Source organism: Tachyglossus aculeatus, unplaced genomic scaffold (assembly GCF_015852505.1).
Source record: "Tachyglossus aculeatus isolate mTacAcu1 unplaced genomic scaffold, mTacAcu1.pri SUPER_34, whole genome shotgun sequence".
Classification (NCBI taxonomy): Eukaryota; Metazoa; Chordata; class Mammalia; order Monotremata; family Tachyglossidae; genus Tachyglossus; species Tachyglossus aculeatus.
The window spans coordinates 317501-344310 of NW_024044839.1; the positions used below are offsets into that span (position 1 = coordinate 317501).

General features: G+C 52.0%; 1 protein-coding gene and 5 non-coding genes across 6 annotated transcripts; 4 read left to right on the plus strand and 2 right to left on the minus strand.

The window, feature by feature from the left end:
- Positions 1–619: 619 nt before the first annotated feature.
- Positions 620–691, plus strand: TRNAM-CAU. Its single transcript has one exon. It is a non-coding gene; the product is annotated as a tRNA-Met (tRNA).
- Positions 692–1560: 869 nt separating this feature from the next.
- Positions 1561–1632, plus strand: TRNAQ-CUG. Its single transcript has one exon. It is a non-coding gene; the product is annotated as a tRNA-Gln (tRNA).
- Positions 1633–2219: 587 nt separating this feature from the next.
- Positions 2220–2291, plus strand: TRNAQ-UUG. The gene has a single exon. It is a non-coding gene; the product is annotated as a tRNA-Gln (tRNA).
- A 1177-nt stretch (positions 2292–3468) lies between these two features.
- NARF (nuclear prelamin A recognition factor) lies at positions 3469–12886 on the minus strand. Its single transcript, XM_038742088.1, has 11 exons — positions 12809–12886; positions 12095–12163; positions 11410–11553; positions 9147–9279; positions 8874–9008; positions 6317–6435; positions 5556–5685; positions 5279–5351; positions 4899–5036; positions 4613–4770; positions 3469–4518 (listed from the first exon to the last, which is right to left on the minus strand). The coding sequence occupies exons 1-11, from the start codon at positions 12833–12835 to the stop codon at positions 4277–4279; spliced, it is 1368 nt and encodes a 455-aa protein (XP_038598016.1). The 5' UTR covers positions 12836–12886; the 3' UTR covers positions 3469–4276.
- Positions 12887–24272: 11386 nt separating this feature from the next.
- Positions 24273–24379, plus strand: LOC119922089. Its single transcript, XR_005448627.1, has one exon. It is a non-coding gene; the product is annotated as a U6 spliceosomal RNA (small nuclear RNA).
- Positions 24380–26703: 2324 nt separating this feature from the next.
- On the minus strand, positions 26704–26810 carry LOC119922086. The gene has a single exon (XR_005448624.1). It is a non-coding gene; the product is annotated as a U6 spliceosomal RNA (small nuclear RNA).

The window sequence follows — 26810 nt, forward strand, 5'->3', positions numbered from 1 at the left end:
CTTCTCTCCTTCTACTTTCCAGTCCGAACACTCTGCTCCTTTGGCGCTGCTAACCTTCTCCCTGGGCCTCGTTCTCGCTTATCCCACCGTCGACCCCGGCCCATGTCCTACCTCTGGCCTGGAACACCCTCCCTCCTCAAATCCGCCAAATAATCACACTTCTCCCCTTCAAAGCCCAGCTGCAGGCCCCCTCCTCCAAGAGACCTTCCCATACTAAGCTCCCCTTTTCCTCAGCTCCCCCTCCCCTCCGCGCCGCCCCGACTTGCTCCCTTTTGCTCCACCCCCCTCTCCCCGCCCCACAGCACTTGTGTGTGTGTGTATATATATATATATATCTGTAATTCTATAGTGATGCCTGTTTACTTGTTTTGACTGTAAGCCCGGTGTGGGCAGGGATTGTCTCTATTGCTGAATTGTACTTTCCAGGCGCTTAATACAGTGCTCTGCACACAGTAAGCGCTCAATAAATACGATTGAATGAATGAATGAATCCTCGAGGCAGGAACCGTGTCTTCTATTGCATTCATACCAGTAAAAACATTTTACACACACTAAAAAAACCAAATCCAGCGCTTATGCTTATCCTGATATGGTCCCGAAGGCCGCTTGCTAACTGTGTAGCAGAGTGGCGCAGCGGAAGCGTGCTGGGCCCATAACCCAGAGGTCGATGGATCGAAACCATCCTCTGCTAAGTTGTTTTTTTTTTTATTTAAAAAACCCTCCCCGTTTTGTACAAACAAGGGAGAAAGGTGCTTTTAGACTCAGCAGCACTTTGGGTTAAATCCAAATCCCCGTGGTTGGGGAGAGTGGACCCGCGCTGCGGAACTTCCTTCAGTAGGCCTTCCCAGACCGAGCCCCTTCCTTCCTCTCCCGCTCGCCCCCCTCTCCATCCCCCCCATCTTACCTCCTTCCCTTCCCCACAGCACCTGTATATATGTTTGTACATATTTATTACTCTATTTATTTATTTATTTATTTATTGTACTTGTACCTATCTATTGTATTTATTTTATTTTGTTAGTATGTTTGGTTTTGTTCTCTGTCTCCCCCTTCTAGACTATGAGCCCACTGTCGGGTAGGGACTGTCTCTATATGCTGCCAACTTGGACTTCCCAAGCGCTTAGTACAGTGCTCTGCACACAGTAAGCGCTCAATAAATACGATTGATTGATTGATTGATTCTCTGTCTCCCCCTTCTAGACTGTGAGCCCACTGTCGGGTAGGGACTGTCTCTACATGTTGCCAACTTGTACTTCCCAAGCGCTTAGTACAGTGCTCTGCACACAGTAAGCGCTCAATAAATACGATTGATTGATTGATTGATTCTCTGTCTCCCCCTTCCAGACTGTGAGCCCACTGTTAGGTAGGGACTGTCTCTACATGTTGCCAACTTGTACTTCCCAAGCGCTTAATACAGTGCTCTGCACACAGTAAGCGCTCAATAAATACGATTGATTGATTGATTGATTGAACAAACAGACCGTAAAGAAATAAACCAAATGAGACCAGGCCGCGCCGTTGCTGCCCTATAGGAGCTTCAGGGAGGTTTCTTATCTAAGTGGTTCCATGGTGTAATGGTTAGCACTCTGGACTCTGAATCCAGCGATCCGAGTTCAAATCTCGGTGGAACCTGATTTTTTTTTTCTCCCCCCCCACCTCCCCTTTTCCTTCCCATCAGTCAATTAGCAACCGTCCTGCTCCAAGGCCCGGGGAATGGGAAGCCAGTTGAATTCCCCGGGGAGACGCGGGCCGGAGGGGCCGAGTCCAAGCGGTCATTCATTCATTCAACTGTATTTATTGAGCGCTTACTGTGTGCAGAGCACTGTACTAAGCGCTTGGGAAGTACAAGTTGGCAACAGATAGAGACGGTCCCTACCCAACAGCGGGCTCACAGTCTAAAAGGGGGAGACACACAACAAAACATATTAACAAAATAAAATAAATAGACTAGTAAGTGCTTATAGACGGGGATTGAGGCAATCAATCAAATGGCAATCCTCGTATAGACGGGGATTGAGGACCTCCCCGCCCTCAGATGCCCCGCTCTTTGCGGGTTCAGGCTGCGCGTGGGAGCGGGGCAGGGAGCTTTCTGCACACGGAATGCCCGTGCCCGATCCCAGCCTTTGTGGCAGTTTGGGAAGGAGTTAAAGACCGGATCGGGCCCGGCCCTCGGCCCCCAAACTTTCCCCATTCGAACGAGCACCTTTGCCCCGCCATCCGGTTCTATGGTGTAATGGTTAGCACTCTGGACTTTGAATCCAGCGATCCGAGTTCAAATCTCGGTAGAACCTGGGCTGGAGTATCCGCCTTTTGGACTTCCCGTGTACGACCCAAGCTTTTGAGTCCTGCAGGGACGGGGCGAATTGCGGGGCTCAGGAAGGGAACGGCAGCGAGTAATCAGGGGTGTCAGCCCACAACTCCTGACCCGGCGTCCCTACAACTCAAGGAGCATGAGAAGCGAATTGGATAAAGCAGAGAACTGGGTTCTAACCCCACTTCCACCACTTTTTTAAAAATAGCGTTTATTAAGCACTTACTACGTGCAAAGCACTGTTCTAAGTGCTGGGGAGGTTACAAGGTGATCGAGTTGTCCCACGTGGGGCTCACAGTCTTAATCCCCCTTTCCCAGATGAGGTAACTGAGGCATGGAGAAGTTAAGTGACTTGCCCAAAGTCACACAGCTGACAAATTGGCAGAACCGGGATTTGAACCCATGACCTCTGACTCCAAAGCCCGGGCTCTTTCCACTGAACCACCCTGCCTACTGTGTAACCTTGGGCAAGTGACGCAACTTCTCTGTGCCTCAGTTGTCATCTGTAAAATGGGGGTTAAAAGTGTGAGCCCCACGTGGAGGAGGGATTGCATCCAACCTGATTAGTTAGCATTTATCCAGCGCTTAGTATATTGTCTGGTACATAGGAAGCACTTGGTCTCCCCAACATCTCTTCCCTCACAAACACACTCAGGACCTACCCGGGGTTGTACTATTCCTTGGCCGTGGCTGTCTGGGGCCGCGGAAGATAGAGCCAAGGCCCTAACTCCCAGGTGCCCAGGAACAAAGGGGCAGGGTGGCATATGCACAGCCAGTTTTCCCAACTGGGTGGGGTTCTATCTCATCCCTGGACTAACTAGAAGGGAGGGGAATGGATCTGCAACCGCCCTAAGTGTGAGTTGGACTGAGCTCAGCCCTTTTTGGGGGTGGATGGGTGAGAACGGAAGCCTTTCTTGCACCCCCTAAAAAGGAACAGCAACGCTAGGCAGTTGCTACTGCTTCCAGGGCAATAGCGCAGGTCACCGGGTCAGGAGGACATAGCCGCCCTGCCACCAAGGTAATCTGGGGCTCAGCCACACCCCCAGGGAGAGGAAGAGAGAAAGCGAGAGAGAAACAAATGGCAACTGACATTCCCACCCCAAAACCCAAGCCCCAGCCGCAACACCATTCACAAAAAAACCACAAAGAACACCAGAGGCAAAAAAAAATATATAATACAGGCGTCTGCAGGCAGAAAGCCTGGAGGGATAGGGGGAGGAGCCCCAGCCTGGGGAAGCTGGGGCAGGGGACACGGCTCTGGCCGCACCACTGCCACTGGCCCCAGAGCAGGTAGGTGGGAGACCATTGTGAATGGATTGGTGGGAAGGGAGTTGCGGCGTGGGGAGTCACTTGGGCAGGCAGAAGCTCCCAGCACCCGCAGCACAAGTACAGACACTCGGGGCTCAGAAGCTGCCCCTGGACTAGGGGTGGGGGTCGTAGAGAAGGGAACCCTGGGAGAGTAGTGGGGCCCATGCCCTTCCTTCACCACCGTGCTGATTTGCATCAAAGAAAAAAGGAAATCTACTTTAAAAAGGAGATTTTCCCCCCAATCCCCCCCCCAAGGCTGTTGGCACAGTTCCACCTCCTTGGAATGGGGGTGGGGAAGGGCAGGAAGGGCCCTAGCCGGCCTTGGCCTGCTTAGCCACAAGCCCGGGAGGTCTGGAGCCAGGGCCAGGGCCAGGCCCCTGGCTGCCAGCATCGGCCACACAGAGAGGGGAAGGTGTGGGGGGGAAAGAATGGCCTCAAATAAATAGGGTATGGGGGGGTGTGCAGGAGAGGGGACAGGAGGCTCCGGGCCCCCCGGGACACTAAGGCCGCTGGAGTACGAACACACCCCCTTGCACAGAGGGAAGCAGTCCAGACGGACAGGCTGTTGGGGGGTGGGGACCGGGACCCGTGGCACGGACACGGTCCAGGACCTCGGGCTGCCGCTGCCGTCTCCTCCTCCCGTCCCGTCCTGTCCCGTCACCACTTGATGTGGGGTCCGGGGGCTGGGGGCTCTGCCGCACCGAAGCTGGTGTGGAGCGCGGCCTGCACCTTGGGAGAGTCGGTGCCCTGCAACCAGTCCTGGTACAGACGCTGCACGTGGGCATTGGCCTCCGGGAGCCGCACGGGAATCCCCGCGTACATCTCCTCCAGTCGCCGCAGCAGGGCCCTATCCGGCTTCCCGGACCCTGCCGCCATCTGCCCCTTCCCGTTCAGGCAGCCTGGAGGACACAGTGCACAGCACAGAGCAAGGCCCGTCAGGATCGGTCTCCCCCTCCCATGACCTCCCAGCCCCCACCTCGGGCCCTGGCTCACCCCGGGGACAGGCGAGCACCTCGACGAAGTGGTAGGGAAACCTGCCCCGTTTCATCTTCAGGACCAGGTTCTGGATGTTGCGGAAGCCGCAGGCTGCGGCGAAGCGAAGCAGCACCTCCCCGTCCCTCTCCAGCGTGACCTCCTGGAAGTCCTTGTTCCTGCACGGGGGGGGAGAGATGGGGGCTCCCGTGGGTTCGCCTGCAGGCCGCCGGCAAAGTGGAGGGAAGGGAAGACAGGTCCACCCCACCCCAACCCATCCCCCTCCCTAAACCGGCAGCCCCCATACTTGAGGGTGCGGTAGGTGATCTCCTGCACGTCCATGTCGAACAGCTCTTTGGCTGCGTGTTTAAAGACGTGTTCCAGGTAGCCGTCTGACCGTGTCCCGTCGTGACGCACGACCTCCCCCTCCGTGGTGGCCCCAAACCTGTTGAGGGAAAGGGAGGGAAAGTGACCCAAGACAGTCACACATCACACACACACACACACACACTCACCCCCACACACACACCCCACCCCACCCTCGGGCTCAAAGGGTGCTGCGGCCCCCAGCTTTCCGGAGCTCACTGGGGCTGGGTGGGAAGGATCCCCCCTCAGCCTTGGTCCTGTCCCAGCCTGGCTGTAATCCCCCACCTGGGGCTCTGCCGCCACGCCCGCCCAGCGACTCACAGCGTGTCCACAGACACTTCTTCCAGCTCGTTGAGGGACAAGCCACTCTGCTCCAAGATCTGCACAATTTCACCTGGGGCAGACAGGAGGTGCTTAGCCCCCGCTCCCCGATCAGCCCCACACCAGAGACAGAGCGGCTCAGGGGCGGCTCACGGGCCCACAGGAAGTATCCATTTCCCAGCCAGTTCTCCCCCAAGGATCTGACTGGGAGATGACTGCTCTTCCTAAACTAGGAAGACCCGTCGACATCCGGGGAGTTAGGGGCCTAGTGGCTTACCCGAGGTGAGCACACAGTCGACATCCTGGGAGTCGTACAGGGATGTGTAGAAATCCTCCCGCAGGGCCTCGAGCTTCTTATCGTAGCAGGGTGCCACGATGATGTGGAAGATCTTGTCTGGAGACAGGTTCTGCAGGGAGAGGCATAGCAGGCTTCGGCTGGCTCAACCCCCATCCCCACCCCACTACCAACCAGCATCAATAACAGTCATGTTATTATTGCTATTATTAATAGGGCATTTGTTGAGCGCTTACTTTGTGCCAAGCGTTGATCTGGGTGCTGGGGTAGATACAGGATAATCAAGGTGGGATATAGTCCCTGTCCCCTAGTGGGCTCAGTCTTAATCCCCATTTTACAGATGAGGGAACTCAGGCACAGAGAAGTGAAGCAACTTGCCCAAGGTAACACAGCAGGCACATGGCAGAGCCGGAATTAGAATACAGATCCTTCTGACTCCCAAGCCCGTGTGCTGTCCGCTAGGCCACTCTGCACTTCTTCACTGCCTCATCAATGGCGTCTGGGCTAATGTCCGCTGGGTGCAGGGAGCCAGATGATGCAAGGAAGAGCCGCAACCCCTGCTCTGGAGGAGCAGGCCGCTTTAACGTGGAGGACAGGGGCTGACACACGCTACAATCCCAGCACAGTGAGAGCCCGGATATAACGGGAGGTGTGTGGGGAGGAAGGCCGGGAAAGCCGGATCCTCAGGAAAGACCTAGGCAAACGCGGCAACTGGAGCCTCAGGCATCCGAGTTGGGGATTACCTTCTGCCGGGCGAAGTAGTCCTTGACCAGCGAGCCCATGATCTGCTGGGGAGACTTGGCGGTGCAGATGTGTAGGGTCACAGGGCTGGCCAGCACACGCTCCGCATACCGAACCCAGCCTGAGGGGCCGAGGGGAGGGGAAGCGACAACCGGGAGGAGAGGATGGTTACCGTCAGGGCAGAAAAACAGGAGGGCCCTGCTAGGCTTCCCAACTCTCCCATCGGGGCGGCAGCAGGGACCCGATCCCCAGGCCGACGCGTAGGGCCTCGGCCGCAGAGGCCGCCTCTTCCAGAACCCTCGGGCCCCGTGGGTACCCAGGTGCGTGTCCAGCCCAAGCCTGGGTCTCGGGAAAGGGAGGAGCGGGAGAGGTAGAAGCAGCGTGAAAAGTCCTCTCCCCCCGTGGCCCTCTGAGGAGGACTGGAGCCTGCGGGGCCCCAGCGGCCCAAGAGTTTGTGGCCGGAAGGGCTGCCGCTGGATCAGACACACAGGTTAAGCCCCGGTCCGGTACCCAGGGACACTCAGCCAAATCAACCTCACCATCCCCTGCAGGAAAGGGCCCGGCGCTGGGCCCCCAGTGAAGACATCCAGGGGCAGGAGCTGCTGGGGCTCTCCCCATCCCTGTCTGAGCCCAAACTCTCCTCCACCACTTCAGGAACAATTCCATCTTGGCAACACCTCCCTCCCTCTCCCCCTCAAGACTGTGGGCTCGTTGCAGGCAGGAATGTACCTGTTTGTTGTGATACTGCACTCTCCCAAGTGCTTAGTACAGTGCTTTGAAGACAGCAAGCACTCAATAAATGCAACTGAATTGAACTGATGGGGGGGACAGAGCCCCTTAATGCACCAAACGGGGGGTGGGATTTTCCTGGACCTCCTATGGCTCACGGACAACCCCCACCCCTGGGCCCCACAGCCAGATATGTCCAGGGTCCCGATCACACGGTCCACAGGCTGTGGCTGGGGGACAGTTTGGAGCGAGAGCAGAACACCACTGGTGGCGTTCTCTCCTCCCTCACTGGGGCTAGGTGATTCTGGAACAACAGGAGGAGGCGGAGACCGGCTTCCCCTGCTGCTGAGTCTGGCCAAGCGTCAGCTGGGTCGGGAGGGGCCGTCGCTGCCCTTATCTGCTGCTCGCAGCCGGCTGGCCCGGTGGTCTCGGGCTTGGCTGGAATCTACGAATGGGCAAGATGGGCCAGAGCCAGCGCCTGGCCACACCCTGGAAGGAGACGGCAGGGCTGTCTGTGCTGGGGCCTCGTGCACTGACCAGTGGGATGATGGGGGACAGGGTCCTTGGCTGACACCACCCTCCTCCTCCCAGTCCTGGGTCAAGTGGGACAGGGTGGCTTGCTGGCACCGCTGGGCCCAGCCCTGAACAGAGGAAGCATGTGCAGGACAGAGCTAGTGCAGGGGGCAGCAAGGGAGGTAGCAGGCCACGGGGCCCCGCCTTGCCCAAAGGACCCGGAATGATTGGTCAACGCAGGAAACACCCTCTCCAACCCCTGACCCTGGAACCTTGAGAGCTGCTAACGGCTACAGGAAGCAGGATGGGGGGCAGGGTCTGCCCCTGGGCCCTTCCTTCTCTGGAGGAAACAGGGCTCTCTTCACATGGCCCAGCACCCCACCTGCCGTCCCAGCTTGCCGATGTTCAGGGATCGTGCAAGAGCCCTTCGGGGTGGGGGTGGGGGCTCTGAGATCAGTGGGGAGAGATGTTCCAAATGGACCAAACACACGCTGGTGCCTACACTGTACTCCCCCGGAGAGCTTGGAGGGAAAAGCCCATGGAACGCTTCCGGGCTGACCCGGCCAGGTAGTGGACTGGATGGGGTCGCTCAGTCGTCAGACCGGGAGGACTGGGTGCGGCCTCCCACTTGGAGCCAGCACCGAGTCCAAGGAAGCAGCGCACCTGCTCTGGCCCCAGCCGGGACCACGCGTGTGGCCGACGGGAAAAGGGCAACTGGGAAGGAGGCGTGCAGATGTAATGGGAGATGGTAAGGCCTGCACTGTCTCTAGGACTTCGAGCTCCCTGACCACTTCCCCTCGCCACCGCCCTCCTCTGCGGGTTGTGAGAAGAGCTCCCAGCCCTCCAGACCGGCCAGCAAGCAAACTGGAACCGGAGAGGGAAGTCTGAGGAAGTCTCTCGGCTTTGGAGCCTGGCTAACGAGAATCACCGAAGACAAGCTGTGGCTTGATTTCTCAGGAAAACAAACGTGGCCGAGCACGAGCAAGGGCCTAGGTGGTGGGAGAGGGCCGAGGAGGGAGGAGAGCGAGGGGTGCACTGACTGTCCCTGCTCCCGAGGGGCCCCAGTTTCCACACAAGGCTGAATCCTCCAGTGTGAGTCTGGCCTAGTGAGCCAGGGGCAGCAGAGTCAGGGAGAGGCTCCCCACCACCAGCAGACACCACCCCCACACAAATGCCGAGCTCAGCCTGTAGCCTTTGGCAGAGGCTGGGTGGGCAGCAAGAAGTTCCACCCAGCCCTCGGCATGCATGCCCCCACCCCAGCTCTCCATCACACCTGTGCACGCGCTCTCTCTCTCTTTCTCTCTCTCTCTCTCTCACCTGGGCAGGCAGAGGTCAGCATAGGCAGAGCGTGCTCCTCTTGCTCCCGCCGCTGATACCGCTGCACGAATTCCTTCTGGCTCTCCAGGATACTGAAGTCAGCCGCTATGGTGGTGTCAAACACGTAATGCACCCCTGTGGGATGACGGGGCCGGCTGTGAGGCATGGGACTGGTCGGTCCTCCATCTAGCCACGGCCTGTGTGGGAGGGACTCAGCTCCCAGGAACAAGGCTTCTCCCCAGGCACCAAGGGGACGCAGATGGTCCAACTCACCCAGGCTTTTCAGGAAGCCGCAGAGCCTCCTAGAGGCGTCGGTCACGCAGAGGTTGAACTGAGCAGCGAAGTAAGGCAGGGACTGAGGGCATATGGAGGCCGCCAACACTTTGTGCTTGGACGTGTCACATTTCTGAGGAGAGAGAAGACAGATGGGCTGCATGAGGCCAACGGTGCCTGCTGCCAAGTGCTGTGGTTGAGGTGAGAGAGGTGAGCAGTCATGGTTTTAGGCAGACGATTCAGGCGGCCAAGGGCCCTTGTGAACAGTCTGGAGGCAGAGAGGTGAGCGAGGCAGCCGATACTGAAGCCCAATTGCGATAAAGTCAGCGCCTGGACCAGGGTAGCGGCAAGGAAGGGGCAGATCCAGGAAGTGTTGTGAGAGTCGCTAGCACATCTGAAACAGACCGGAGTTACACTGCGGGGAGGGGGGAGAACCATGGAACTGATGAGGACCCCGAGACTCTGAGCTGCGGGGCAGGAGGAGGGGGTCGCATCTCCTCTTGAGAGAGTATCCTCACCTGCCTGGGACCAATATTCAGCCCATCCTCAGCACTTATGTACATATTTGTAATTTCTTTTAATGTTTGTCTTTCTCTCCCATATGCTCCTTGTGGGCAAGGAACATGTCTACCAACTCTGTTGTACTCTCCCAAGCATTTAGTAGATACTCAATAAATACCACTGACTGATTGACCCCGAGGCCTCACCGGGGCCAGAACCTTGGTCTCAGAGTCTGGTCAACACACCTCCAGCATGAGCAGAAGCTTCAGGCTGTGGCCTGGACTCTCCTCTCCCTTGGCTGAATGCCCAAAGCCACTGAGAAATGCGAAAGTGAGGCTTCAGTCCAGGTGCTGAGGGCCCAGGGACAGGGGCTACCCACAAGAAGCCAGTTCTGATCTCAGAGCCCCAGCCAGGCCAAGGGGTTTCCCTCAGCAGGATCCCTGATTACTTATCATCATCATCATCATCAATCGTATTTATTGAGCGCTTACTGTGTGCAGAGCACTGTACTAAGTGCTTGGGAAGTACAAGTTGGCAACATATAGAGACAGTCCCTACCCAACAGTGGGCTCACAGTCTCTGAGGTGCAGGCCAGGGCCTCACTGCTCCCACAGATTCAACCCCATGCTCAAGACTGGGTTGGCATCCACGATGGGGTCAAAAAGCCATCTCTTGGAGGACACTGCAGGCATCTGCCCAGCAGTCAAATCTTTGACCCCAACTGACCCGTTTTCGGAGCAGCAGGGGTGCCATATTTGGCACCCAAAGCTCGGAGCCGAGTCTCTCGTCCCTTTTCATTCATTCATTCAATCATATTTATTGAGCGCTTACTGTGTGCAGAGCACTGTACTAAGTGCTTGGAAAGTACAAATTGGCAACATATAGAGACGGTCCATACCCAACAGTGGGCTCACAGTCTAGAAGGGGGATACAGACAACAAAACAAAACATATTAACAAAATAAAATTGAATATGTACAAGTAAATTAAGTAAATAAATGGAATAATAAATATGTACAAACATATATACATATATACAGGTGATGTGGGGAGGGGAAGGAGGTAAAGCGGGGAGGATGGGGAGGGGAAGGAGGGGAAGAAACCTTTTCTGAAGAAACCCTCTGACAAACATTCCCACCAGACACCTTCCTGGGCGACGCAGAAAGCGGCAGCCTCCCTGCCAGCCACTGGGGCTGTCTGAACTGTCTGCTTTTATAGCTGCATCTGCCATCGGCTTCCACCTTCACAGATGGACTGGATTGGGCAGTGGCTGTAACCCAGAAGGCCACAGACAGGAAGTTTTGGGGTCTGAGCTCCTCATTTCTCCCTACGGAACCCCAGCCCCTTGGGGGAGGTCGGGGAAAGGGAAGGGGTGGTCAGCCAGGTGGGTGACGAGACCGCCTTGAGCTCCAGAGTTCCAGGCTACTCCCATAACTGGGCTTTGGGTGTTATGCCCACTCTGAGGCCTGCTGAGCCCATTTCACAAAGGCTCCAGGAGTGACTTTATATGTTGCCTATTTGTACTTCCCAAGCGCTTAGTACAGTGCTCTGCAAATAGTAAGCGCTCAATAAATATGATTGATGATGACTTTAGATTATACGGAAGACCATTTTCTCCTGCAGATTCTGAGAGTTCAAGCCAGGGGTCCGGCCTCCTGCCACCTGCAAGCTCTGTGGACCGTGGCTCCCTAAGCCTCCCCTCCCCAAGAATGCCCCACCCCCACCATCAGTCTACAGGGCTGACATATGGCCAGCACTACTACCTTATTGAGGTTGAGGACACGGAAGAACTCTTTTTGGTTCTGCTGGAAGACACGAGCCCCTTCCTCTTCAGTCACACAGCTGTCACACGCCAGGCAGTCGCTGAGGAATATCTTCGCATCAGCCAGCTTGTGGAACTCACTCTTCTGCACGAGGAAAGACGACTCCATGAAGTGACAGCCTGACTTTATCGCTGGGAAAATACCTCTAAGGCAAGTCTGGGTCCCGGCACGGTAAGGGAGGAGCATATAGAGGAGCATATAGAGAAGCAGCGTGGCTCAGTGGAAAGAGCACGGGCTTTGGAGTCAGAGGTCAGGGGTTCAAATCCCGGCTCCGCCAACTGTCAGCTGTGTGACTTTGGGCAAGTCACTTTAACTTCTCTGGGCCTCAGTTCCCTCATCTGTAAAATGGGGATGAAGACTGTGAGCCCCTCGTAGGGCAACCTGATCACCTTGTAACCCCCAGCGCTTAGAGCAGTGCTTTGCACATAGTAAGCGCTTAATAAATGCTACCATTATTATTATTATATGGGGGTGTGGGGGGCGTAGAGGACCCAACCAGCTTCCCCACCCCTTGGCCGCTCAAGAGGGAAGCCGGCCCGGCTCGGCCCCAACTTCCCCGGGGCTTTTCGGGCATTACCGGCGTCCACGGGAGAAAATAGTAGTACGCTGGAGGACACTCACTCACCCCTTCATCCTCCCGGTTGGCGGCGGGGGCCTCGGCCGCTGCATCGTGCGGGGCTTTCTTACTGCACTCCTTAGACAGGCACAGACGCGGCCGCGCTCAGTCCCGGGGACGCCGCTGCCCCGCGGCCCGAGCCCCGAGGGGCCCGCGGGTCCCGGACCCCGAGAACCGGGGAGCCGGTGGCGGCGGAGGGAGGGGGGAAGGGAAGGAGGGAGGGAGGGAGGGAAGGAGGCCGCGCAGGCGCAGAGGCGGGCTCCGGCTCCCCTCCGAGCCGAGAGACTGTGAGCCCACTGTTGCGTAGGGACTGTCTCTAGATGTTGCCAATTTGTACTTCCCAAGCGCTTAGTACAGCGCTCTGCACATAGTAAGCGCTCAATAAATACGATTGATGATGATGATGAGCGGCACCCGCGGCCGTCCGTCGGGCCCCTCGGCCAGGAGAGCCACCTCCAACCCCGGGGGCCGCCAGGACACCACCGCCGACCTCCGGGCTCAACCCTCCCTCCCCGCGTCCCCTCTCCTTCGGCGCGGGGAACCCCCCCCCCCCCCCCCCCCCCACTCAATCAATAGTATTTATTGAGCGCTTCCTGTGTGCAGGGCACTGTATTAAGCGCTTGGGAAGTACAAGTTGGCAACCTAGGGAGACAGCCCCAACCCTCTCCCCGGTCCTCGCTGCTTCAGCACCGGCGGGAGGGAGCGGGGGTCCGGGGGCCTCACCTTCTTGGTGCAGTTCTCACACTTCATCTGGGGGGCTGTGGGGGGCCGGGGCTCTCGGCGGGAAGCGGACGGGGGTCCGGGTCCGCCGCCGCGGGGAGCAGGGCAGGAGGTGCCCGACGCAGCGCCCGCCCGCCCTCCCTGCCGCCCGACCTCCCACCCCTCCGTCCCGCCGCCCTTTGTGGCCGGCCCGCTGCCCTCTGCGCCCCTTTATCCCCTCGCCCCGGAAGCGACCACGGCGCAGCCAATGGGGCTCGGCCCCGGGGCGGGGCAGGAGCGGGAGCCAATCCGGGCGGCGGGGGCGGGGCGGGGCAGGAGCGAGAGCCAATCCGGGCAAGGGGGCGGGGCATGAGCGGGAGCCAATCCGGGAGAAGGGGGCGGGGCAGGAGCGGGAGCCAATCCGGGCGGAGGGGGGCGGGGCCCCGGCTGCGGTCGGCTGCCTGACAGCGGCAGGGAAGCCCAATCAGTCAATCAATCAATCGTATTTATCATCATCATCATCAATCGTATTTATTGAGCGCTTACTATGTGCAGAGCACTTGGGAAGTACAAGTTGGCAACATGTAGAGACAGTCGCTGCCCAACAGCGGGCTCACAGTCTAAAAGGGGGAGACAGAGAACAAAACCAAACATACTAACAAAATAAAATAAATTGAATAGATATGTACAAGTAAAATAAATAAATAAATAAATAGAGTAATATAAATAGAGTAATAGAGTAGTATTTATTTTGTTTTGTTGTCCGTCTCCCCCTTCTAGACTGTGAGCCCGTTGTTGGGTAGGGACCGTCTCTAGATGTTGCCGACTTGGACTTCCCAAGCGCTTAGTCCAGTGCTGTGCACCCAGTAAGCGCTCAATAAATACGATTGAATGAACGAATGAATTCATTGAGCGCTTACTGGGTGCAGAGCACTGGACTAAGCGCTTGGGAAGTCCAAGTCGGCAACATGTAGAGACGGTCCCTACCCAACAGTGGGCTCAGGGGAAGACGAGACGGTGGAAATGGGTGGGGGGAGGCGGAGGGGCCGAATTCCCCAGGCCGGACCGGGAACCTACAGAGCAAACCCCGGGCTGGACCGGGCCGGGCCGGAGGGAACACAGCCCGGGAGGGAAACGGGAGTCCAGGCCGGCCCCAGCCCCAGCCTGACCGTCAAGGGACCTACACACCGGGGGCTGCTAACCCTAACCCTACACACCCCCTCATCTTACCTCCTTCCCTTCCCCACAGCACCTGTATATATGTATATATGTTTGTACATATTTATTACTCTATTTATTTTACTTGTACATATCTATTCTATTTATTTTATTTTGATAGTACGTTTGGTTTTGTTCTCTGACTGTGAGCCCACTGTTGGGTAGGGACTGTCTCTATATGTTGCCATCTTGTACTTCCCAAGCGCTTAGTACAGTGCTCTGCACACAGTAAGCGCTCAATAAATACGATTGATTGATTGATTGATTGGACCGGGAACCTACAGAGCAAACCCCGGGCCGGGCCGGAGGGAACACAACGCGGGAGGGAAACGGGAGTCCAGTCCGGCCCCAGCCCCAGCCTGACCGTCAAGGGACCTACACACCGGGGGCTGCTAACCCTAACCCTAACCCTACACACCCCCTCATCTTACCTCCTTCCCTTCCCCACAGCACCTGTATATATGTATATATGTTTGTACATATTTATTACTCTATTTATTTATTTATTTTACTTGTACATATCTATTCTATTTATTTTATTTTGTTAGTATGTTTGGTTTTGTTCTCTGTCTCCCCCTTTTAGACTGTGATCCCACTGTTGGGTAGGGACTGTCTCTATATGTTGCCATCTTGTACTTCCCAAGCGCTTAGTACAGTGCTCTGCACACAGTAAGCGCGCAATAAATACGATTGATTGATTGATTGATTGATTGGACTGGGAACCTACAGAGCAAACCCCGGGCCGGGCCGGAGGAAACACAACGCGGGAGGGAAACGGGAGTCCAGTCCGGCCCCAGCCCCAGCCTGACCGTCAAGGGACCTACACACCGGGGGCTGGGGCTGGAGAAGAGGCCAAGTAGGTCACTTCCCTCTTTGGGGGGCAACCGGACCCACCCCGTGGCTACCTGCAAAGGGGGGTCTAGTGGGAAAAGACCCACCTGGGTGCTAGAGGGCTTGGGTTCTAGTCCCAACTCTGCCATTTGCCCGCTGGACGACTCGAGCCAAGCCACAACTTCTCAATGCCTCAGTTTCCTCATCTGTATAACGGGGATTAGATACCTGTTCTCCCTCCGGCTTAGACTGTGGGGCAGGGTTTATGCCTGAAACGATTAACATGAATCTACCCCTATGCTTAGTATAGTCTTGGCATATTGTACGTGATTAACAAGTGCCACAATTATTATTGTTAATGGTAGTAGTAGTAGTAACACTATTACCAAAAAAGGGATATTCAAAAGCTGTTTCAGAGTAGAAATGACAGGCAGGCAGCACGCAGCTCACACCTCCTACCTCACCTTGTACTCTCCTACTACAACCCAGCCCACACACTTCACTCCTCTACCGCTGACCTTCTCACTGTGCCTTGATCCAGTCTGTCTCACCGCCGACCTCTCGCCCACATCCTGCCTCTGGCCTGGAACGTCCTCTCTCCTCAAATCCAACGAACAATGACTCTCCCCAACTTCAAAGTCTTATTGAAGGCACATCTCCTCCAAGAGGCCTTCCGGCCTTCCCTGACTAAGCTTTCCTTTCCTCTTGTCCCTCTCCCTTCTGCGTCACCTTGATTTGCTCCCTTTATTCATCCCCACCCCCACCTCCAGCCCCACAGCACTTAGGTACATATCTGTAACTGATTTATTTATATTAATGTCAGTCTCCCCCTCGAGGCCGTAAGCTAGCTTTGGGGAGGGAATGTGTCTGTTTGTTATATTGCACTCTCCCAAGTGCTTAGTACACTGCTCTGTACACAGTAAGTGCTCAATAAATTTGATTGAAGGAGTAAATGAATGAATGAATTAATTAATTAATCTGCATCTCAGAGAAATCAGTCAGTGGTCCCCTACCTCAGAGCATCAGTGGTGCCCCTGTGGGGTACAATGGAAATGGGCCTTCTCTCCCATCCCTCACTCCCATTCCCCACTCCATGAAATAGGGTGGGATGGGCTCCGTGTGCCTGACTGCCTTCAGAAGTGCTTTCTAAACCAGGAGGAGGCATACGGCACACTTTTCACTTCTGTTTTGTGCCCCAAGCGTCGCGTAATAGCTCTGAACAAAATAAGCACCCCAAAACAGCACTGCACATGGTTAGTGGCCAGTACAATGTTTTGCCCACACTAGGCTGACGGAGAAAGAGGAAGTGCTATTTTGTTGATCGCTAACAGTTTCAACTGCCTCAGCAAAACTTACAAAGTGTGTTTCCCAGAGAGTCAGAAAACACTAACAGTACTAAGCATAAAGTTCACTTCTCTCCCAGGGCATTGGAAAGGATTAATCTGTAGCTGCAACGCAAACAGGCAGGATCATGGATGTGTGGTCCAGGTTACGTGACCTACAGGGAGCAATGGTATCAAGTAGTGGCAGGGGTGGGTAGGCAAAGAAGGCTCTGCCCTGGTTCTTCCTTGGGGAAGTTTCCCGCTTTCCGCCCCTCCTCCCTTCCTGTCTGTCTTCCTCTTCTATTTCTCCTCTCTCCTTCCCTCAACTCTTGTGTCAGTTCTCCCCCGCCCCCGCTCTAGTCATTGGCCCCTCTTGTCTCCCTGTTCTTTCTGTCCGTCCTGGCACCTTTCACACCCCTTCTCTCCTTCCCTCCCTTCCTCACTGTTCCCCTGGGCCTTCCCTCTTCCGCGACCTTTGCTCCTCTGCGGCTCCTCTCCTCATCTGATCTTGGCAGCCTCTGCCCACGGCCTCGCCTGACCCCCTCCGGTGCTGTTTTCCTTCTCTGTTTTCCTCTGCTCTGCTGCTGTTCTCACCCTTCTCCCACTCTCTTTCTCTGATCCCTTCCTCTGGGACACGGCTCCCTCCTTTCCTTTGCCCCTTCTCACCTGGCCTCTTCTCTGCCTCCTAGGGCAGTGAGGCCTAGGAGAAAGAGCATGGGCCTCGGATCCAGAGGACCTGGGTTCTAATCCTAGATCTACCCCTTCCCTGCTGTGTGACCCTGAGCGACTTCTCTGTGCCTCAGTTTCATCAACTGTAAAGTGGGGATAAAACGCCTATTCTTCCTCCCTAGGCGGCCAGGAGCCTGCCAGCCACTACCAGAGTGTCCCTGGAGGGAACAGTCGTGGCTTTACCGGAAGATCCTCAGGAGTCTTCTGAAAGGGGACCATGATGGGAGCAAAGGTGGGGAGCTAGAACCTGGCCAGCTGCACCTTAGATTCCTCAGGAAGGGGAGGATCCAGCTCTCCCGCTGCCTCCCCACTGGACTATATTCTCCTGGAGGGCAGTGACCACGTCTTCTGCCACTCTTGTACCCTCCCAAGCACTTAGCATCCTGCTCACGAGAGGCACCCGGTACAACACTCGGCAAACGGTAAGCACTGAGTACAGCACTCTGCACAAAGCAGGCACCCACTATGGCACTCTGAACACAGCAAGTGCCTAGTAAATACCACTGACTGATTGATCAGGTGATTAGTTGACTGAATCCCACTCTTCCTCCTCAGCTCAAGTCCAGAGGCAAGCTGTAGTGTGAGCCCTGGGAGTGTAAGGGGTGCAAGAGCAGGGAGCATGATTTTTTTAACAAGTTGGAAGAGCCAACGAGCCCAGCTATGGAATCAGTACAAACTCCTCGATGATGACGGTATTTGGCACAAAGGTGAAATGTGGCTCAGTAGGTGGTCACCCAAACATGCACAAACCCAACATTTGCCGGTTGAAAAACCGAGATTAATCTTTCCTCTGCCTGGAAACCCACTGGAGTGGGGATCAGGGAGCAGTGGGAGCCAGAATCCAGATGGGATCCAACCTGTGAAACCAGGCCAATATTTACCCTGAGATTTGGACGTGAATGTGGGAGATTTGACTAAGACTAGCTAGTGTCTGCCTGCTGGCTCAGACACGTTTATCTGGGGATCATTTTTCCCTTGCTGGGGTTGCTTTTTCCTTGGACTTTTGAGAAGTTAATTTAAGGGTTGAAATTTTTTCCCTTTCTTAATATTTAAGACAAATAAACCATCAGAGATTAACATAGGCAGCGGAGACTCGGAATTCAGTGAAGAGATGCAAATATCAGCAGCTTCTTTGCCAGCCAGTGAAATGGGGTGGGTCATTAATATCCCTTGTCTCATCTAGGAGGTAGGACCAGGAAAGGTGGGACCAGGAAACCCCGGGCTGAGGATGTGCCGACAAGGAATCATTGCTGGATGACTGCTTCCTTAGCCGTACCTCTTCATTGGCTAAGAGTCTGCATTATTGACAATTGCAATATAGGGGTGTTTGTTCATGGCCTGGAGCTTTCTTTGTCGACCCCTCTATTGACTCTACTGTATTCTCCCAAGCGCTTGGTAGAAGACGTTGTACAAGGAAAGTGCTTGGGGGAGTGCATTAGAATAAGCAGACCTGATTCCTGCCCTTACGGAGCTTACAAATTAGTTGAAATAAATGCAAGTAGAAGGAAGCAATAAAGTATAACGATATGGACATCAATGTTCTGGACCTGGGGGTGAGGCTCACATGCAGGTGTCCTGAAGTGGCAATAGGGGGAACAAGGGCAGGAGATGAGAGATTGATCAGGGAAGGCCTCTTGGAGGAGGCATGATATCAGGAAGGAATCAGTATTTTCAAAGGAAGATTTCCTCTCCCTCAAACACCCTTGGCCCGAGCCAACAAGTTCCTGAAGCAGTGGACAAAGCCCAGACAAAGCAGCGCAGTGTAAGGGGCCCGGCATTCCCAGGAGGCAGAATGCCCCAGCCTGGCTCCCTGCCATTGTTCCCGCAAGCCACAGCACAGTTGGGGTGACGGGGGATAATCAGCTCACTGCCCTGAACCAACTGGATGGGAGAAAACCTGCCACCTCCTTGGAGGAGCTGACTTGTCATTTCTCTCTTCTTCTGGTCTTCAAAGAGCCTTCTCAGTCAGACTCATTTACCCCTTTTAAGTAAGCACATTTGACAAATCAAGTTCTTTTCCTAATTAAGAAAAATCCTTTCCTTTTCTTTCACTTGCTAATGCCAAAACCGGGAGGCACCGAAATCAGCATTTTAGGCCGTTGGCGTTTTTCTCTCTGTCACAGGTCCCTAGGGTCAACTAGCTGCACACCCTGTTTGTGTTGCTGGAACCAGTCTGAGTCTGCTCCATCCCAGTGATCACGTTTTTTCTTCTCCTTCCTTCTTTCCTTCCTTCCTTCCTTCCTTCCTTCCTTCCTTCCTTCCTTCCTTCCATTGTATTTATTGAGCGCTTACTTTGTGCAGAGCACTGTACTAAGCACTTGGGAAGTACAAGTTGGCAACATAGAGAGACGGTCCCTACCCAACAATGGGCTCACAGTCTAGAACAAAACAAAACATGTAGACAGGTGTCAAAATCGTCAGAACAGATAGAATTAAAGCTATATGCACATCATTAACAAAATAAATAGAATAGTAAATATGTACAAGTAAAATAAATAGAGTAATAAATCTGTACAAATACATACAAGTGCCGTGGGGAGGGGAAGGAGGTAGGGCGGGGGGGGGGGATGAGGAGGAGAGGAAAAAGGGGGCTCGATCTGGGAAGGCCTCCTGGAGGAAGTGAGCATCACAAGCATCAAAACCATAAGATCTAACTCACAAAGTCGACTTATGATGGTGGTATTTATTAAGCAATGATTATGTCAGATTATCCCACCTGACATGGTCCCTGTCCTAAATGGGGTTCCCAATTTGAGAGGAAAGGAGAGCAGGGATCTTATCCCCATTTTATAAATTTGGATACTGAGGCCCAGAGAGTCAAGTGACCTGCCCCCAAGTCCCAAGGCAGGCCGGGGAAAAGCTGAGGCTAGAATGCAAGTCTCTTGGCTCCCACTCCTATGCTCTTCTACTTGGCCACACTTCCACCAGTCAAGTTTTGGTCCTCGCCAACATAGGCAGCTCCCAGTTAAACCACTGGGCAGACTGTCTGGGGTGTGGGAGGTCATGGCCTGGGCTGCAGGGGGTCGAGCCCCTTGCAGACATCAGTACATTGCCAATCCTCATCATAAATCACCTTGTCCTTGTCTTTCACCTTGTCTTTGTGCCTTATAATTTCATCCTTCTTGACGTGTCTGTAACCCACCCTCTCATCCACCTTATTCTTGGATTGGGAACCCCTTGGCGGCCAGGGACTGTGTCTAATTCTCATCCTGGGACTCTTTCCCAGCCCATAGCTGCATAAAGAAAGCAAGTGATAAATACTATCACTACTGCTACTGCAAACCAGGCCTCTGAAGAGTTTCCCTGGGAAGGTGATTTTGTCTCAATTTAGACGAAAGGACCCAATCTCCATATTTGTGTCCAGCAGAAAAGGCCCGAGCCCAGTTTAAGGTGTACGTGTGTATGCCAACCTGGGTTCTAAATTCGGTTGTCACCTGCCCGATGTGTGATCTCAAGCATGTCATTTAACTTCTCTATGCTAGTTTCCTCATCTGTAAAATGGAGATAAAATCCCTGCTCTCCGTTCCACTTAGATTGAGAGGCCTACGTTCATTCATTCATTCATTCAATCGCATTTATTGAGCGCTTACTGTGTGCAGAGCACTGTACTAAGCGCTTGGGAAGTACAAGTTGGCAACATATAGAGACGGTCCCTACCCGACAGCGGGCTCACAGTCCAGCAGGGGGGACAGACAACAAAACAAGACATAGTAACAAAATAAAATAGAACAGTAAATATGTACAAGTGAAATAGGGTAATAAATATGTACAAACATATATTCATTCATTCATTCAATCGTATTTATTGAGAGCTTATTGTGTGCAGAGCACTGTACTAAGCGCTTGGGAAGTACTTGGACTTTGCTCAGAGGGAGCACTGGATTTTCTGATTAACTGAGACTGTGTCCGATCTGATTCTATTCCATCTACTCCAAAGTTTGATAGCGTTTGGCGCAGGGTATCGCTTAATAAATACCACAGTGAGGAGCAATAGTAGTACCCTACCCGCTTCTGAAGGAAGTCTCTGGAAACAGGACTCTCACGTGAGATAAAAACACAGTTTTCTACGATGCACAAGTAAGCCAAGAGATGGCTTACTTGTACGTAGTTCCAAACACCTCCTACATTTACCGAGCATCTTCTGGCTTGGGGGCCGAAATGATACTAAGGAAACTGACCTGGCAGGCCTGGGCAGGACTGACTGGGCCTAGCCACCCTTGGTCCGACCACCACTTCTCAGCCCGTTTGGTGGCTGAGCCTCAAGGGCTTTCCAGTCGCCCACCCCTGTCCGAGGTCGGGCCTGGGCTTCCTGCTGGGTCCCTGGGCCCCTTTCGGGGGTTCACGTAAAGTGGGTTCCCCGACGGGGCCCGAAGGCCGACCCTCCGTGTTGGAGGCGTCTCCCGCTGGACACGGTCCTGAGGCGGCGGGAGCCTCGACTCCTTCCGGAGCGGCTCGAGGGATTCATTCATTCAATCGTATTTATTGAGCGCTTACTGTGTGCTGAGCACTGTACTAAGCCCTTGGGAAGTACAAGTTGGCAACATATAGAGACAGTCCCTACACAACAGCGGGCTCACAGTCTAGAATCAATCAATCAATCGTATTTATTGAGCGCTTACTGTGTGCAGAGCACTGTACTAAGCACTTGGGGGGCACAAGTTGGCAACATATAGAGACAGTCCCTACCCAACAGTGGGCTCACAGTCTAAAAGTCTAGAAGGGGGAGACAGACAACAAAACAAAACATATTAACAAAATAAAATAAATAGAATAAACATGTACAAATAAAATAGAGTAATAAATACATACAAATAAACATATACACTCAATAATAAGAGTGCCTAATGGTGGAATCAATTGATCAATCAATGGTATTTATTGTGTGTTTACTATGGGCAGAGCACTGTACTAAGCCCTTGGGAAGTACAAGTTGGCAACATATAGAGACGGTCCCTACCCAACAGCGGGCTCACAGTCTAGAAGGGGGAGACAGGCAACAAAACAAAACATATTAACAAAATAAAATAGAATAAACATGTACAAATAAAGTAGAGCAATAAATACATACAAACATATATACTCAATAATAAGAGTGCCTGATGGTGGAATCAATTGATCAATCAATGGTATTTATTGTGTGTTTACTATGGGCAGAGCACTGTACTAAGCCCTTGGGAAGTACAAGTTGGCAACATATAGAGACGGTCCCTACACAACAGCGGGCTCACAGTCTAGAAGGGGGAGACAGACAACAAAAATAAATAGAATAAACATGTACAAATGAAATAGAGTAATAAATACATATAAACGTATATACTCAATAATAAGAATGCCTAATGGTGGAATCAATTAATCAATCAGTGGTATTTATTGTGTGTTTACTATGGGCAGAGCACTGTACTAAGCGCTTGGGAAGTCCAAGTTGGCAACATATAGAGACGGTCCCTACACAACAGCGGGCTCACAGTCTAGAAGGGGGGGACAGACAACAAAACAAAACATATTAACAAAATAAAATAAATGGAGTAAACATGTACAAATAAAATAGAGTAATAAATACATACATATATACTCAATAATAAGAGTGCCTAATGGTGGAATCAATTAATCAATCAGTGGTATTTATTGTGTGTTTACTATGGGCAGAGCACTGTACTAAGCGCTTGGAAGAGCATGCTACAACAGAATGAGCAGACTCGTCCCCTGCTCATAAGGAGTTTACCATGTAGAGGGGTATACTGTTTAATTAGACAACTACACAAAGCTCATTAAACCCTGGGTGGCCTCGACTCTTCCCGGAGCGACTTGAGGAAGCGACTCAGCGGCCGCTGCCTGGGACTGCCAGGGCTCAGCGGCCCTGAGCCCCTTCCTTCCTCTCCCCCTCGTCCCCCTCTCCATCCCCTCCATCTTACCTCCTTCCTTTCCCCATAGCACCTGTTTATATGTATATATATTTGTACGTATTTATTACTCTATTTTTTTTACTTGTACCTATCGATTCTATTCATTTTATTTTGTTAGTACGTTTGGTTTTATCCTCTGTCTCCCCCTTCTAGACTGTGAGCCCACTGTTGGGTAGGGAATGTCTCTATATTTATTACTCTAGTTATTTATCTTACTTGTACCTATCTATTCTATTTATTTTATTTTGTTAGTATGTTTGGTTTTGTTCTCCGTCTCCCCCTTTTAGACTGTGAGCCCACTGTTGGGTAGGGACTGTCTCTATATTTATTACTCTAGTTATTTATTTATTTATTTTACTTGTACATATCTATTCTATTTATTTTATTTTGTTAGTATGTTTGGTTTTGTTCTCCGTCTCCCCCTTTTAGACTGTGAGCCCACTGTTCGGTAGGGACTGTCTCTATATTTATTACTCTAGTTATTTATTTATTTATTTTACTTGTACATATCTATTCTATTTATTTTATTTTGTTAGTAGGTTTGGTTTTGTTCTCCGTCTCCCCCTTTTAGACTGTGAGCCCTCTGTTGGGTAGGGACTGTCTCTATATGCTGCCAACTTGGACTTCCCAAGCGCTTAGTCCAGTGCTCTGCACACAGTAAGCGCTCAATAAATACGATTGATTGATTGATTGACTCAGCGGCCGCTGCCTGGGACTGCCAGGGCTCAGCGGCCTTGAGCCCCTTCCTTCCTCTCCCCCTCGTCCCCCTCTCCATCCCCCCCATCTTACCTCCTTCCCTTCTCCACAGCACCTGTTTATATGTATATATGTTTGTACATATTTATTACTCTAGTTATTTATTTATTTATTTTATTTGTGCATATCTATTCTATTTATTTTATTTTGTTAGTATGTTTGGTTTTGTTCTCTGTCTCCCCCTTCTAGACTGTGAGCCCACTGTCGGTTAGGGACTGTCTCTATATGTTGGCAACTTGGACTTCCCAATTGCTTAGTACAGCGCTCTGCACACAGTAAGCGCTCAATAAATACGACTGATTAATTGATTGATTGACAGGGAAACAGAACCAGGCCGGTTTGCGACCCGATGCCCGACACCCTTCACCCCAGCAAATCACACACACACACACACACACACACACACACACACACACACACACACACACACACACACACACGCCCCGCCCCCACCCCCCCGTAGCCTTGCTCCGGATCCGAAAGACGACCGGACTCTCCCAGAATGCCCCGCGCTCATTTGCATACTAAAACCCCTTTCTCTGGCCCAACTCCTCGGCCTGCTAGCCCAGCTCGGCTCAGTTCCGCGCAGCAATGAGAAAACAGAAAATATTTCGGCGAAGACTATCTGGAACAGTGAGAACTGTTTTGGCACAGAATATAAAAGCACCATAACCAAAATAGAATACATTTCTACGAGCTCTATATACCGGCGTGAAGGAAGCCTGATTTGTGCTCGCTTCGGCAGCACATATACTAAAATTGGAACGATACAGAGAAGATTAGCATGGCCCCTGCGCAAGGATGACACGCAAATTCGTGAAGCGTTCCATATTTCTTCGAGTTTTTTGCAGTCCCTGCAAGTCGGAGAAACACGCTCTACTTCTGTCCCCCTTACACCAAAAGTCACGAATTCATCCCCAGCGCCCCGGGTCCCATTAGCCCCGATTAGCCCTCATAGTCACTAAATTGAGCATTCAGTGATCAATTCCACAATTTCACTGAAACACATACATAGTACTCATTCATTCATTCATTCATTCAATCGTATTTATTGAGCTCCTACTGTATGCAGAGCACTGTACTAAGCGCTTGGGAAGTGCAAGTTGGCAACATATAGGGACGGTCCCTACCCAACAGCAGGCTCACAGTCTAGAAGGGGGAGACAGACAACAAAACAAAACATATTAACAAAATAAAATAAATAGAATAAATATGTACAAGTAAAATAAATAAAGAGTAATAAGTATGTAAGTATGAGACAGAACAAAAAAAGGCGTGTCAATATCAACAGAATAAATAGAATTATAGCTATATACCCAACATTAATAAAATAGAGTAATAAATATGTACAAATATACACAAGTGCTGTGGGGAGGGGAAGGGGGAAGGGCAGAGGGAGGGAGGGGGGCAGGAGGAGGAGAAGAGGAAAAAGTGGGGGGCTTAGTGTGGGAAGGCCTCCTGGAGAAGGTGACCTCTCAGTAAGGCTTTGAAGGGAGGAAGACAGCTAGTTTGGCGAGTTCCATTCATTCATTCAATCGTATTTACTATTTATTTATTGCTTACTGTGTGCAGAGCACTGTACTAAGCGCCTGGGAAGTACAAGTTGGCAACATAGAGAGACGGTCCCTACTCAACAACTGGGTCACAGAGCTCCATGCTCTGCACACAGTAAATGCTTAGTTAATATTATTACTACTATCATCATCATCATCAATCGTATTTATTGAGCGCTTACGGTGTGCAGAGCACTGTACTAAGCGCTTGGGAAGTACAAGTTGGCAACATATAGAGACGGTCCCTACCCAACAGTGGGCTCACAGTCTAAACGGGGGAGACAGAGAACAAAACCAAACATACTAACAAAATAAAATAAATAGAATAGATATGGACAAGTAAAATACTTGTACATATTACTACTACTACTTAGACCGGGAGCCCCAAATGGGACGGGGACTGTGTACCACCTGATTAATTTATGGCACATTGTAAGCGCTCAACAAGTAATATAATTCCCACAGCTACTTGTGTACTTTAACTTTTATCTGCCTATTCCCACCTAGACTGGGAGTGGGACTGATTTATTATGTTTTTATTCATTCATTCATTCAATCGTATTTATTGAGCGCTTACTGTGTGCGGAGCACTGTACTAAGCGCTTGGGAAGTACAAGTTGGCAACATATAGAGACGGTCCCTACCCAACAGCGGGCTCACAGTCTGGAAGGGGGAGACAGACAACAAAACAAAACATATTAACAAAATAAAATAAATAGAATAAATATGTACGAGTAAAATAATAAATAAATAAGTAATAAATCTATACAAACATATATACATATATACAGGTGCTGTGGGGTGGTCCCTACCATATCTCTATATGGTGCCAACTTGTACTTCCCAAGCGCTTAGTACAGTGCTCTGCACACAGTAAGCGCTCAATAAATACGATTGAATGAATTGAATGAATGAATGAAGGAGGTAAGGCAGGGGGGATGGCGAGGGGGAGGAGGGGGAGAGGAAGGAGGGGGCTCAGTCTGGGGCAAGCCCTTACTGTGTGTCAAGCACTGTTCTAAGGATTGGGGTAGATACAAAATAGAAAAACAGTGTAGCTTAGGGATAGAGAGGATGATAATAATAATAGATAGATCCCAGGGCCAGAGAGTCAGAAGGACCTGGGTTCTAATTCCAATTCCGCCACTCGTCTACTGTGACTATGGGCCTGTCACTTCACTGCGTCCCGGTCATCTCATCTGTAAAATGGGGATAATCAATCAATCAATCAATCGTATTTATTGAGTGCTTACTGTGTGTAGAGCACTGTACTAAGCGCTGGGGAAGTACAAGTTGGCAACATATAGAGCTTAGAACAGTGCTTTGCACATAGTAAGCGCTTAACAAATGCCATTATTATTATTATATAGAGACGGTCTATAATAATAATAATGCCATTATTATTATTATATAGAGACGGTCCCTACCCAACAGTGGGCTCACAGTCTAGAACGATAAACCCGTAAGCCCCATGTGGGTTTCGGACCGTGTCCATTATCATCCCCAGTCTTCAGCGTTGTTCGGCACAAACTAATCGTTTAATAAATACCGTTACTTATTAGTTTAATAACCTCCGTGTTTAAAAAGACACGCACTCCACGGGATCATCCAAAAATATGGAACGCTTCACGAATTTGCGTGTCATCCTTGCGCAGGGGCCATGCTAATCTTCTCTGTATCGTTCCAATTTTAGTATATGTGCTGCCGAAGCGAGCAC